Here is a 14,951-nt window from a genome sequence, read left to right as displayed (position 1 = left end):
TTAAATGTAGGGATATTAAATGCTAATGTTCATAATAGTTCTCAAGTTATTTTAAGAATACTGTATGTGTGTGCAAACTGTATGTGTCTAAAACACAAACAAATTAAGAAATTTGGATCATAATCTGAGAAGGGATGAAGAGTACTCACAATTAACTGGATTATATGCTTAATAATTAAGAATTAAAGGTTAATAAATATATAATATTTTAAAACAGTTTAAATCAATAATTAATCTACTTTTTGCTGGGGGAGCCTCAGGAATTTCAACATGTACTCTTTCTTCTGTATCTGTTCTCTCATGGACGTTTGTCTCTTTAAATAAAATCATTTTAATAACGTTGAGATGTTGTATTAAAAGATTCTTTCAAAGAATATCAAAGCAATGGAACACAATGACAAAGAAGCGATGCAGTATGAAACATAAATGTACAATGTGTTTAAAATACATAATTTGTCACAAAAAGTATATAAAAAAGAAACTCTAATAAGATTGAAATTTTTTTAAATTTGAGTTTACAGCTTTTTCATTTTGTACATACCTGGGACGTATGAATATTCTTCTTCTGTGTGAACAGAAACTGACATCTTTTCTTCTGAAATAGTCCACATTTCTACTGTCGGTACTTTAAAGATAGGATTTAATTTTAGTAGTGTTTTTCTGAACCCATATTTGTGGTAGATAATGTATCAGTCCCTATCAAATCAGTAAGTTTATTGTACATTTAAGTCTTAAAGCACAATATTAGATAATTAGTACGTATGTGCTAAAATAGTAAACACAAAAGTAATAAACAGAAGTTTAGTATCTATTAGAGGCCAATGAGATAGTTCAAAAAGCTTCTTAAAAAAAAGAGCATGTAGCCTTTTGTAAATATTACACAAAAGTAGCACATAGAAGTTGCTTTTCCAAAGAAATTGCAGGACGCTAGTACCATTCATCTTTATATATACTCCAGCAAGAAGAATACATGAAAGACAGCTGGATCACACTGCAATACCATGTACAAAATTTTAAAAATTGAAGGCTAGCCACAAAAAACATTCAACACAAAAATAAATTCTATGCTACTCTGTAATAGGACAAAACACAAACATAAAAGCATGTTACATATGACTAGTTCAACAATGACAGTGGTCACTGCAGGGCAATGTAAAATTGATACAAGTACTAATAGACATACATATATATACACATGCAGCACACCGATACTATACATGTGATGCTGGAAAGAATGGAATAGGTAATTGAGAGGTGAAGATGTGTACCTTTCTTTCTCGTAACCTCCTCCTCCTCAACAGGCACCCTGGTAGGTTTTGGTGGTGGAACCTTCTTGGGAACTGCTGGAACTTAAAAAATATGTATTGTTAGTTCAATATGTAGTGAGGATACCAAATTAACATTACAGTGAGTTAATGTTTGCAGCACCCTTTGAAAATGTAACAAACAAGACAAATGTAATCGGATCCAGCCTTGCAGCTGTGCTAGGGACAACGCAAAATGACATAAGGGGAGTGGTTGTTTCTTTTGATCCCGTACCACAGTCCAGATCTTGCTAGGGGGTCAGGAAATTTGAGACTACTGCTGCATTGGTGTTCAGGGCCTCCTCATTCTTTTGAGTTTTAGAACCAGGTGATTCACCCCTCTTGTAGAATAGAAAATGCTGAACTGGAGGGTCCAAATCAGCAAAGAGATGGGATGCTTATGCATCCATATGCCCAAAAATTGGTGAAGATACCCTGGTTGATGAGCCATGATGGAAAACTGGATGTCAGACATGGGTAGGTAAGAGTGAACAGGATACTCCTCCCCAAATGTAGTTTATCAGTTCTTCCTACCCTCAAGTATTAGGTGTTAGTTATACAGGCTCATATCTTTCTCATAAACTGTTGCATTTAATCTTTCCTTTACCACAGCTGGGCAAGGGCTGTTACCATCATTGTCTCAAAGATTGAAAATTGGTCAGATCTATGTTAAATGAAGAACATTTGTTTCTGCAAACACAAAGTGACAACATTCCAACTACTTTCGTGCAACACTGGCATTAAAATCATTAAATAGGTAGCAGTACCTTTAGGGAGTCTGACTTCTTCCTCTTCAAGCCTCTGAGTGGTTATCTCAGCTTCTTCAGCTACAGGTTTCCTAACAACTAAAGGTAATTTAAAGAGATTTCACAACTTTTAGACAACCTTGCAAATGATCATCCTGATACAAATCAGTCAGAACTGGGTGGTGTAGCATTTAATGTGACTTTGATATGTTTTAATTTCTTCCAGGATTCCCTTTTGCACATCCACTCACATGGCTCACTGGTTGTGGTGACCCCAATGGAATGGGCTATCCAGCCTGCCCCCAAATCTGATGGATCTCCAGGGTCCCATGGAAGTCCAGGAGGATCCTTATGAAGGACCTGGTGACTACCATTTCTTACCAGTGCAGCTCCATTGCTCTACCAAGGACTCTCAACACTGCTTGGAGGGGGAGAGATAGGCATGCAGGGATCTGGGAGGGATTCCCACTGTCTAGATTTACATCAATGTAAGAGAGATCTGAAACTTATTCAGTGTGACCCTAATTATGCAGAAATGTCTCAACCCTGTACCTTTATGGACGGTCACTTCTTTCTTTTCAGCTGTAATTGCTGGTGTTATACGTTCAGGCACGGGCTTCTTAGGAACTCCAACCACTTTTAATAAAAACAGTATTTCAGTGAATGAAGAGGAAATACACACTTTGAAAAAGTACACCTTACCTTAGGGTATGGGACAAGCCAACCTTAGGTGATGATATAACATTTAAAAATAAACAAACACACAATCGTGAACATCTAACAGTTGTCATGGCAGGTTCCGTTCATTTCCGGCTTTGTTGCTAACTGCTTCCACTGAAGTAACTGGGAGGCAGACCCTTGGCAGCAGAATATGGCTGTTAATACTCAGAAATAGATTTGTGGGGCATTCAACCCAAATCAGCCTTGTCTGGGACAGGGGGGAATCCAGAGGCAGCATGTGGTAGAAAGTGGCCTCCACCCCGCTGCCAGCACCGCTCCCTCCCCTGCCCCTTGCACTCTGAGAGGTGCTGGCAGGACCCAGGATCACAGCCACGGGCAAAGTTTGGGTCACATCCGTGCACTTGGAGTGCATGCTGTGCCCCTTTAAAATCCCTCCAGAGCGCAATTTGCTAGAGGCAGCACAAACTCTGGCTCCTCATGCTCCAGACCAGACTCTGGCTGCAACAGCAGCAGCTCCCATCCTAGCACTGGCAGCTTCCTTGCAACATCAACTGCTCAGGCTGTGGCGGCTTCTTTCCCGGTCTGGGACTGAGACTGCAACCTTGTCCCCCTCCTGGCAGTGGAGGGGTGTGTGTGTGTGTGTGTGTGTGTGTGTGTGTGTGTGTGTGTGTGTGTGTGTGTGTGTGTGTGTGTGTGTGTGTGTGTGTGTGTGTGTGTGTGTGTGTGTGTGTGTGTGTGTGTGTGTGTGTGTGTGTGTGTGTGAGCGAGAGAGAGAGAGAGAGAGAGAGAGAGAGAGAAAACAGCATCCCCTTCCTGGCGGGGTAGTGGGAGTGAAACAGCACCCACGGCTTACAGGAAAGCAGCGCAGACCCCAGGCTGCTTCTGCTCTGCCTGCTTGGGCTGCCTGGAGAAGCAGGGGCTCACAGCCGTGCTCATAAACCTCAGCGTCTTCACCTCCTATCTCTAGTGGCTGTGTCTCTTTGCATGGTGAGTGAGGGTGGGGACCGGAAACCCAGGTGTGCCTACCTTTAAGATGCAATACAGGCACAGTACAGTATTTGTTTTCCTTCCCCCGCTCCCTTCCTCTAGCTGCTGCTGCCTGATTGATTACTTCCCATTCTACATGGTATTCGGTTGACCGATCAGTTCGTAACTGGTGTTCGTACCTTTGAGGGTCTACTGTATATTATAATGTGTCACCTTGAGCTGTATCCATATCATTCTAGCCTTGCTTGATGATGGGCCATGGCTTACCACTGATTTGCAATCAGAACTCCCCTGTACTTTATCTGAGAAATTCTGCATACAGATTGATAACACAATATGTTCCAAATACTGCAATAGAAAATCTCAAAATGTACCAACTGAGAAGAAAATAAAGAGAGATCAGAGCTTACTACTGAACACAGGGGGAAAATATATATAAAGAAACAGGATTAAATAAGGAAAAACTGCTACTATAAGACTCAAAATCCTGGAAAGCTATTCTAAACCTTATACTACAAGACTAGTTGGTATATGCTTCTGAGACTGCAACTGTAATGCACCTAGATAAACTAAAGTATGTTACATCTGGCTTTAGATCCCTGACAAAAATAAATGTGGATATATGTTCATTTCTCCTTTTGTACTGGCAGCCACAACCTGCTCGGTGCTTGATCCTGCTTTCATTGAAGTCAGTGGAAAAACTTTAATTAAATCAGTGGTACAGGTTCAACTCTATAGGAAGTAGAGAATGGCGAAGAAGATCTGCTCCATCCAGTGCAACATGTGAAGCAGTCACTGCTATACTGGGTAACCAGTATACACAGGCTACCCCATGTATCCTTGTTGTGAAGGGAGTCCAAAATGAAAAAATGTTCTGTGTGCCCTTTAAAAATCTTGGTAAATACTGAGATGTTAGCTACTGAAGGCCACCACCTCTTTAATGGGCATATTAGAAGATAACAGGTCAGGAAATGGCACAAAATACCAATAGTACTTTCAAAATTTATATGCCATTGTGTTCAGCAGTAACATTTTTACACATCTCAAACCAAATGAATTATACTGAGCAGTGCTAAGAGAACAGAGAGATGGGGAAAGTGAACAAAAAAGAAGGAAAAGGAGATTAATAAAATGAAGAAATTCTAATATACCTTCTTCGTGATAAACTTGTTTTTCTTCATAAGTTATTTCTCTTTCTCCATAAGTTTCCCAATCCTCTTCCCCTTCTTCATAATCTTCTCTTTCATAATATTCCTGTAGTTCAGCATAATCTTCTTCCCATTCTTCATAAGTTTCTTTTTGTGCTTCATAAACCTCTTCTCTTTCTTCATACATTTCTTCCTTTTCATGAACCTCTTCCCGTCTAGCTACAGTAGTCACTTCGATCTCTTGTGGCTTCCTCGGCACTTTGGGAACTTTAAAAGATTGTTCAAATTAAAACATGGAGTTTGCAAGGCATAATGTATTATTTAATTTAATTTTAGCATTTTTACACAGTAGTCTCAGTAATATAATGCTGTATTATTGTTTTTTGCTGCTCTCAATATTGTCCCAGCTTGGTTGGTCTCATGCAGACACAGTTAGTCAGTTTACTAATAAATTAGCTAATTCAGAGCTATCTCCTCAGTACAACATAACTATGATGTCATCATTCTGAATTTATAGGACCCAAATTTCAATGGCAATTTTCTCCTATTTTTTCATTAGAAGACTGCCACATTGAATTCATTATATATCAACAGCAAGAGAAAGTTAGAAGAGAAAAAAAAATTTCAAATTAGTATCATCAGCACATGCTGGTAGCAGGGTAAAATCTCTCTAATTAAGTTAGGATGAATGAAAGAAAAAGAATGAATCTGCACACTTTAGATGCAGATTATCAAGAGGTAGGAAAACCAAGTAGCTTATTTCCCCACAACGGCTTATTTTCCTTGTATACATGTTTTAGATAAACTCCTTTTGTTGAAATAACATTCTGTACTTTTGAGGCTGAGGCCAGGAAGCAGTTTTCTTTACAACCTCTGAAACTGTAGAAAGATGTTATGTTTAGTGGTCTAGTCTCTCCTTGATGGGCACACATAGCTCCCATTCATACTATAAAGGCAGATACAGATGCATATTGAAGACGTTATATATCCTTTAGCAACCTCTAGGACAGTGGTTCTTAACCTTTCCAAACTACTGTACCCCTGAAGCCTGAGTCCCACCCCCACGGGGCTGAGGCATGTAACTTAGTTTCATGGCGCCCCTGTGGCTCCAGGCAATTGCCTTTCTTGCCACCCCCAATACCAGCTCTGCACTTGCGACCCCTCTAAACCCCCAGGTTGAGAAACACTGCTCTAGGAGATGTATACTAGATAGGTAGGCACGCTGGCCCAGACTTTCTGATCCACCGAAGTCAACTGCAAAACTCCCATTAATTTAAAATGTCACAGTATCAGTTTTAATATTATTCTAAGAAAAAACAGAAATGGAGCATGAAGAAATTAGCACCTTTCCTAAATTCTGCATTCAAGGCCCAATCCAACCCCCACTGAAGTTGATGGAAAGACTTCCATTTATTTTAATGGCACTGGGTCAAGTCCTTAGTGCATTGTTGTAAGCCCACTGAACTCAAAAGGATGGAATCCCATTAGGAGTCCTTTAGCAAGTCACATACTGTCTAAATACTAATTTTTTCTGAACAGAAATAATTAGCATTTTGAGAATATGTTATTTTGCCCCAAATGTTTTCATTCCCCACAAAGTTTAACAAAATAATAATAATATTCATATAAACAAAAAATTAATGTAAAGAGAGCTTTTGTTTTAACAAATACCTAATCAAAGTTGCTGATAGCAATGCTTTAGATTTAGATGCTTTGGATATATGCTAGCATGATGGAAAAAACACTGAAAAGACTGCTGCTGACTCTGATGTAATCTACAAGATCAAGGCTTTTGGTTGACTAAGCAAGAAACTATGTTACAGTGTACTCTACATCTTTTTAAATAGGCGACTGCATCCCTCAATTTCATAAAATGACACAATAAGAGAACAGTCACATGTTAACAGAATAGTTTTTGTCTTTGTTTTGCTTGCCTTTTTACCAATTTTTTATTATTTTGATCTTCAGAGCTTAGGTTCTTGTATGCTAGTTCATGCTCATTTTTTCAATCTATATATTGCATCACTAGTTTACAACCTTTAACTAGGATCAGGTGAGAAATTTCTTCTACCTTGATAATCAGTATTCCACAACATATCAGAAAAGAACAGAAGTATCCTTAAGAATGTACCTTTGGGCTTTAAATATGCATCTTTATAACTTAAAAATAAAAAAGTCAAATACAATAATTTTTTATTATTCCACATCAAATAAATTTGCTTTCTTAAAAATAGCCTTTTTTTTTAAATGTAAAAATCCATTTTACCTTTAGGTGGTGCAATTTCTTCAGGAGCTTTTGAAACCACCTTTTTGGAGACTTTCTTTACAAGATCTTTCTTGGTTGCTAAAAAAAAAATTTTTTTTTTGCATTTAACATCTACCAAAAGAAATTGGATTTAACCCAGTACATTCTGTATGACAACATCTCTAGTTTTAAATCTATACGCCTTTACCTTTCTTCTCTTCTGGTGGTGGCACAGCAAAAGGCAGAAAAACAGGAATAGGGATATCTTAGAAAAATAAAGTATATCTTTTATTAAAATATTTCAGTGTTACATTCTTAAGTATATGTGAAAAAATCCCTAATGAACTTTGAATGCAGACACATAAAGTGATTGTATTACAATTAAAAAATCAGAGGTAACTTGTGGTGCCTACACTCACAGATAGACTGGGGCTGGAGCAATCAGGAGCAGTTGCAGTACTTTCCATGGGTGGGAACTGCAAATCCATCCTAATAATGAAACTTAGTGGTGATGGGGTTTGTTGGCCCTCTCTCAATAGCAGGAAAAGGGGGAAAGGAGAAAGAGAAATCAGGATCCTGAGACTGACAGTCCCTTGGGCCAATCAGTAGAGGGTAATCCTTGAAGTCTGCTAGATTGACAGGGTAGGCAAGCCAATGAGGGAGTCAAGAGGCCGGGGACTGTCCTTCATGTTAGCTGGAGCTGCCTGCACCAGAGTAGGGCAATAGGAGAAAGTAGAAACCAGAGTGGAGCTGGAGATAGAGCAGCACTCCAGAGACAGAAAAGGTAGAGCTACGTTGGAAATGGAGCAGCAGCAGCACTGAGCAGAGGAGTCAGAGCTGCGGAGCTGGAGCACCAGAGACCAACCACACTGTGGGTGAGCCAGGGGTGAGTTACAGTGGGGAGCCAGAGCTGGGGAATGGACACCCACTGTGCCACAAGTAATACAGGAGCCAAGGGTGGCTGAACTCAAGGGAGGGAAACGGGATCCTGAACCCAACAGAAGGGCCGATGCTGGTGAGAAGGGTCCTGCCTCCTAGAGCCCGGGGGCATGTAGCCGCCACCAGAGCAGACGTTTGACCCATGTATCACCAGAGCACAGCCAGGTCCTGGGAGGGAGACCTGGGGTGTGTAACGAATAGGCTGTGAACTTTTTTTAAATTGCAGAGACTGCTGTTTGTGATGTTCCCCATGCCCATAGGGTGGGGCCCTTGTTCCTTTAATCTTTTCCATTTTTCCTTTATGTTTCTTACAGTTGCTGTTTAATAAGTTATATTTGGTTTAAACTTAATGTAGTGATCAGTGGGTCAAGGAAGTGGCCAGTGTGGAGAAAGTACCCTGGATTGGGGACATGCTAGTACCTGTCCTAAGTGACTATGAAAAGACTGGGGGTTAAGTCTCCCAAGAATCCTGGGTCCTGCCTTAATGGGGTTATGAGGACTGCCACATGGGAAAGTGGAAGAGGAGTCTTCGAGGTCAGGCAAGCATCTGGGCAAAGGGAGTTGGAGCAAGGACTCAGATCCTTTTGCTGTCTGATTCACTCAGGGTAGTACAAAAGTCAGGAAAGTTCCCCACAACAATGGGTCCATTTCCCCACTTGCACTTACTTGAGCAGTCCACCCTGACAATTCTTTAAGTCAGTGGGTGCTACTGCACACCCAGCGCCAGAAGTACCAGTGCCATTGCCTCCCTCAGCAAACCCTGATTATTTGAGATTTATACAGAGAGGGGTGAATTTGAGCACTGCTCAATCCTAGATTTTCTCTGAGGTTCCTGAATCTCCAAAATTCCAACTGCTCCATTGCCTAGATTCTAAAGAGAAAATCCATTATAAAAATCTGGTTATCCATCTTACCTTCAGCTGGTACTTCAATTGGAACTGCAACTCTGGCATCAGGAACATCTAGAAAGTCAAAATATATAGAAATGTATAGAAAGTATAAATTCTGCTGAACTTGTCCAATCCCTAGGACTAGCTCACAGTATTTTCTAAGGACTAATTTTAAATGATTCAAGAGATGGGACTTCTAATTGTTCCTATAGAAAACTGTTCTGCAGGCTGTTACTCCTCAGCATTAGGAAATATTCAGACTATATCTCCTCTCTTCGGTTTCATCCCTTACACCCTATTTATATTTTATTGGACCACTGTATGCAATTCTTCCTTCTCCTTTGATTTAACATAATAGAAATACATATGGATAGTTATCACGTCCTCCTCCTCAGTCATAGTTTAGCCAAGTTACACATACCTAATTCTATTAACCTTTCAATTGCATCACATCCTAAATCCTTATAGTCTGGTTTTTTTTTAAATCCTAGATTCCAGGATTTTAGATGGTATTTCTCTCTCTCTCTCTCTCTCTCTCTCTCTCTCTCTCTCTCACACACACACACACACACACACACACACACACACACACACACACACACACACACACACACACACACACACACACACACACACACACACACACACGTCTACCTGTTGAAAGGAAGATTATTAAGTGTAGTCAGAATGACCACCTTCCTCATCTATGATATGTTTGTCTATTTGGTTGGTTGCTTTTTTACCTCCTCCCTGAAGTCCACACCCCAATTTACTGTCTACTTTCAGTCCAAAGGAAAAACAAGAGTTTGCATTGTAGGGAAGATGGCTTCCCGTAACGTGCAAGAGGACCCCAGGCCCATAAATTCCTCACTAATTGTGGAATCACCACAACATTCAAAATTGCTGCCTATGGAAAAAATCCTCCTTTATGGATCAGGAAATTCCTTTTCAGCATATTAGCTATGGCTTACTAAAACCAAATCCAGAAATAAGGGTTTTAAAAACAAAAAAATAAAAGAGGGCACAAAATTAAATCAGTGCCAGATGATTCATAGATATGTTTACATGTTCTTCTTTACCTGGTGGCTTCACTTCCAGTTTCATTTCTGCAAAAGAATAATAGATTTGTATTTAGAATGATTTCGCTCTCCAGCACACTATTTCAGCCCTTGTACATAGCTAAGCTCACAAACCTATTCAGTACATGCACTGACCTTTAGTTGTCAGATAGAGCTCTGCAGTGCTTCTTGCTTCACCTCTTGGTTCAAGATGAGCAATTACAGCATACACACCTGGAATATGAAAGCATTTTGAGATAAACCTCGTATCGATCATTAAGAAGCAAAACCAAGAAAAAACAGTGACAACAGAAACATCCCATTAAGTTACCTTCATCTTCTGCAGTGACATTGTGGATAGTCATATAATGACAGCGACCTTCACTTCTAAAGCTATATTTACGACTCTCCTTTAGTTCAATGGAGCCTTTGTACCATGTCACAATTGCATCATCAAAAGAAACCTCACATTCAAAGGTTGCAGACTGGTGTTCACTCACCACTATATTCTGTATTCTCTTTGTGAACTGAATGGGTTCAGCTGGTTTTGAAACAAAACAAAAATATATTAGTTATCCTTGTAGCAATAGACCTGCGGTTGTTTATATAATTTCTTGTGATTACATCAAAGAGCATCAGACATCTACTTGGATATCGAAAAGGAAGAAAAAAAGAAATACAAAGAAATGTGTATTCATCTTTCTATCTCCTGTGAAATCCTCCATTTAGGAGTGAAGTTAAGACGACACAAGAGTATTGTCACAACAAGATTATTGTGAAGAGAAGTATTCAAGAGAAGTCATTAAGGCAATTAAGAAAAGATAAAGGATGCTTGGTGTATAGGCACATTGAAAGTTTGAAATCTCAGGAAAATATAAAAACCTCAGATACAGATGAAACAGGATCAACATGACTCAAATCGAAGTGTTACAGTGTAATGGATTATATTAATTATACAGACAAAATATTATTAGATTATAAGGGCAGTGGAATATAACAGCAGAATTTCTCATCAAGTCCATCTTCAGTCTTGAAGAAAAATTATGAACTCTTCTTTCTGTCTCTTCTGGTAACTGAGCATCCAGAAACTGTTTAACATAACTGTAACAAAGAGATTTTTATCTGTTTACAAACCTTCAATTGTTAGATCTGCAGTTGTTTCTACATTGTGAAGCTTGCAGGTATATTGTCCCTGGTCTTCTGTTCTAACATCTTTGATGATTAGCTTGTGTACTTTGTCTGAGACTTGTGTTGAATATCTTCCTCCTATCTTAATGGCTTTTCCATTTCTATACCACTGAGATTTGGCATTTGGGATAGAGAACTGACAAATCAAGGTACATGTTCGTCCTTCCTTGAAAGCAGTATCATGAAGATTCCGTTCAACTGAAGGTTCTGTTAGCATGTTAATATTTATATTTTAGTAAATATCAGAGAGCGTTAAATTTAAAAGTATAAATTACTTCCTAGAGAAACTTTAAATATACACTTACCGATCACAGTTAGCTTAGCACTAGCAATATGTGGACCACAGACAATTCTGAAATTCCCCTGATCTGCAGGTTGGCAGTTCCTGATTCTGAGTATGTGCTGATCACCTTTAATTCTTATTTCATACTTGTTACTAGACTCCAATTTTTGAGTTCCTTTGTACCAGGAGAGTTTGATTTCTGGATAATTAATCTTAATTTCACATTCAAAGACAGCGTCCTCATCTGCTAAAACCGTCTGGTTTTCAATATCCTTGATGAGAGTGATAGGCTGAAAAATATTAATTAAAATGGTTCAGTCTTCATTTCAAGATCAGTTCCCATTATGTGATTACATATTTTACTATCAAGCTAAAGCAATCATGTCACCTCTGTCTGTGTGAGTCTTTGATGAATAAATGATACAAGTTCATCAAGATCTGGTTCTTCTTTGTGAGCTCTCTCTGTGACTTCAATTTCCTGTAGAAAGACAGGACATGGGTTAATATGAAGTAACATTATTGCAAAATAACTAGGATCCACAATTTTATATCTGCCCTCCTCAAGTCTGGAGAGTCATGTCTCTCTCTAACTGAACCTTCTGGGAACGCATAGCTTACTCTAATCACCTCACCAGCCATTTTACAAACTCCATGTCACCAAAATTCCCTGGGCAAAGAGATTGGGACAAGACTTACTTGGCCACTGTTAGTAGCGGGACTGCCTCACCAGGGCTTGAACATGTTGGGAGTTAACAGAGAAGCTCAAGATTGCTCAAGATTGGACTCTAAAACTCTTATGCATACAGCAATGTCATAACTAGGACATCAAGCCTGTTCCCAGAAACCATGTTACTCTTAGCATTCCTGATGCCACAGCCTGACTAGGTCTTACCAATCTATGGCTTTCTTCTTCTTGGCTTTGCTTTAGCAGCTCGAAGGCTTGCAAGAGGCCACGGAAATCTGTAATTCCATACATGCGAGCATACTTCTCATATTCTTTAGGATCAATATTTTTAAGAAGTTCCATGATATCAGTGGGTTTCTCTTCCTCCTCTTCCTTCTTTTTGGTTGGAGTACTATTTAAGAAATGAGATTAATTAGAACACATGCATAATATATCTCTTTTCTAAGAAAATCCTTTGGGAAACCGGGTCAGTTAAAAATCATTCTGCATAGAGTGAGCCTCGAGGTTAAAGTTGGAAGGGGCTTCTATAACCTGTTAGGCACATAAGTAATAACTACACGATTTCAAAAGGATTCTTAAACTAGTCAGGGACTACTAACATGAGTTAGGGTTGCTAGGATCAAGCCCTAAATATAATTGCTGTCAACCTGTTCACTACATTGTGAATACTAATAAATTACATCTGGATCAAAGACACAGTTAAGGCATCCCCCACTGTAGAGACTATAGAGAAATTAGAAAAGTTTCTAACACCTACCTCTTCAGTTTTGCTCTCAGGTCTCCTTCTATTACTTCTTCCTTTTTTCGTTCTTCAACTTGAAGTTCAGCGCTGCTCTCAATTTCACCATGTTCGTTAAAAACTACACATCTGTACTGCCCAGAATCAGTTTTTGTTGCATCTTTTATTTCCAGTTTAGCTTCTTCTCCTCTCTGCTGAATGAAAATGCGACCTCCCCGGTTAAGTTGTCTCCACTTTCCCTTAGTCCATTTAACATTTGGGATTGGATCACCTCCAACTTTAGCAATAAATGTTGCAACACTCTCTGTAGAAAAATACAAAATCAGGAAATTCATATTTTATGTGTCTAAGACCGCAGGAGATAATATCATGCTGCCAATATAACAAATAGAGAAGATGACATATTTTTTGAAGAACGAGCTTACTTTCCATAACTTTGATATTCTGAGGCTCGGAGATGAAGTAAAGCTTTCCATCCACTGGTGCTTTCTTAGCTGCTGGTGCAGCTGCTGGTTTTTCTGGAAAATAGGATTAAGGAATTAAGATGGAGGGTTTACTAGAACTGCTCAGTTTCAGGCATAACAACTTTTTTCACTTCCCTGAAAGGGAAGTGAAAATAATCAGGATATTTGTATTGTAGCTGAGTCCATTTACTAAAGCAGCATATACAGTGATGCCAAGTACTTTCCAATGACTTTCAATAAGTTGTCATTTGATTTCCTAAGATGGAAGCAGACAGTGTGGGCTTTATTCTGATCTCTGTTCCAACCTGCAAAATTTAATTTTCATGAATGTAAATGACATCAGAATTGGGTCCTAAGATTTTCAGAAATGGATAACTTTAATTTAGGCTTTTAAATCCATAGCTGGGCATATAAATAAGTGGCCTGATTTTCAAAAGCGCTGCTTAGTTGTTACTCAGCAACTCCCACTCAGGACAGTATCCAGTAGCTTTGCTTTGACACCCATTTATTAAAAGCGTAGCTTACAAGGTTTCTTAGCTTTATGATCAACCTACACTCCGACTTTGTCTACACTTACATCCGAGATTCGGCGGCAGTCGACGGGAGTTACGGAAGCTACGCAAAAAACTTGCGTAACTCCCGTCGACTTCTCTGCTTCTCTTCTGCACACTGTCTTCACTGCACTGCGCCGACGGGAACCGCGTTCCCGTCGACACAGAGCTACGCCACTTGTGAAGGTGGTCTTAGTACGTCGATTTCTGGATCGACTGAGTGGGTCTTCACTGACCGCTCAGTCGATCCAGAGAAATTGATCTGACAGCAGCGACTTTGCTGCCATCAGTGTAGCCATAGCCTTAGTTATTTAAAGTGACTAAGCTGCTTCTAGGCCCACTTCTGCCTCTGTGCTAGGGGTGGTGCTAATATATTAATGACTGGGAAGAGAGATCAGATGCTATAGAAAGGGTGGCCAAATAAGTATCTGAGAGAGAGAGAGAGAGAGAGAGAAAGTTTCACCCCCAAATGGTATTAATATTAATCAGGTGAGAGGGCAGTGTGGGTTGAAGCTGAGATAGTCCAGAGACAATTAATTCCACTGCTGCCTCTGAGCTGGGTGGAGCGTTCTCTCTTAATGCACTGCCCAGCATTCTTTCTTATTCTCCTATCTTTTTGGCTGGCTCACTCCAGACTTTGCTGTGTCTTCTTTCTGCCACATAGACATGGAGCACTCTCCCTGACAATATACACAGCTCCCTTAAAAAATGCCTAAATCCCCATCTTTCCCATCAAGCATACACGCTCTAGAGACTGAAGCCCACTCTTTCAGCTTGGCCTTATCTTAAACTCTTTGTTTTGTCTGCAAGGTTAATTTCTAAACCTTGCACTAGCGATCTACTATTCATTTGACACAGACCTCGTAATGTATATGGTTTATATTTATGGTGCTATATTAATTATCATTAAATATAATGTCACAGTAAAGCCAGTATTTCAGGCTATGTGATATTTTATAAAGTAATAAAAGACACTGGTTATTTTCTATTTGATTACGAACCACTTAATTCACAGAAAACAAAGATGTGATCATTGTAGTTTT

General features: G+C 39.4%; 1 protein-coding gene across 50 annotated transcripts in view; it reads right to left on the bottom strand.

The window, feature by feature from the left end:
- The window catches only part of TTN (titin), a 465,728-nt gene that overhangs the window by 157,644 nt on the left and 293,133 nt on the right, over positions 1-14,951 (bottom strand). For 38 of the 50 annotated variants that reach the window (XM_067549108.1, XM_067549128.1, XM_067549138.1 and 35 more), the window contains 17 exons: positions 13,319-13,411; positions 12,912-13,197; positions 12,362-12,545; positions 11,858-11,947; positions 11,492-11,759; positions 11,133-11,393; positions 10,330-10,539; positions 10,155-10,232; positions 10,020-10,046; positions 8,965-9,012; positions 7,320-7,376; positions 7,133-7,210; positions 4,870-5,133; positions 2,603-2,686; positions 2,072-2,149; positions 1,269-1,349; positions 542-625 (listed from right to left, as the gene is read on the bottom strand). In XM_067549108.1, the coding sequence (XP_067405209.1) occupies positions 542-625; positions 1,269-1,349; positions 2,072-2,149; positions 2,603-2,686; positions 4,870-5,133; positions 7,133-7,210; positions 7,320-7,376; positions 8,965-9,012; positions 10,020-10,046; positions 10,155-10,232; positions 10,330-10,539; positions 11,133-11,393; positions 11,492-11,759; positions 11,858-11,947; positions 12,362-12,545; positions 12,912-13,197; positions 13,319-13,411 (2,271 nt within the window). The remainder of the gene's footprint in view (positions 1-541; positions 626-1,268; positions 1,350-2,071; positions 2,150-2,602; positions 2,687-4,869; positions 5,134-7,132; positions 7,211-7,319; positions 7,377-8,964; positions 9,013-10,019; positions 10,047-10,154; positions 10,233-10,329; positions 10,540-11,132; positions 11,394-11,491; positions 11,760-11,857; positions 11,948-12,361; positions 12,546-12,911; positions 13,198-13,318; positions 13,412-14,951) is intronic. The other 12 variants (XM_067549121.1, XM_067549126.1, XM_067549134.1 and 9 more) reach the window with 5 other exon arrangements.

This window comes from Emydura macquarii, unplaced genomic scaffold (genome assembly GCF_026122565.2).
Source record: "Emydura macquarii macquarii isolate MOO-44397 ecotype Brisbane River unplaced genomic scaffold, CSIRO-AGI_Emac_v2 contig_1253, whole genome shotgun sequence".
Taxonomy (NCBI): domain Eukaryota; kingdom Metazoa; phylum Chordata; order Testudines; family Chelidae; genus Emydura; species Emydura macquarii.
Note: the sequence above shows the minus strand (reverse complement) of the source record. Positions and strands in the feature narration are given on the sequence as shown.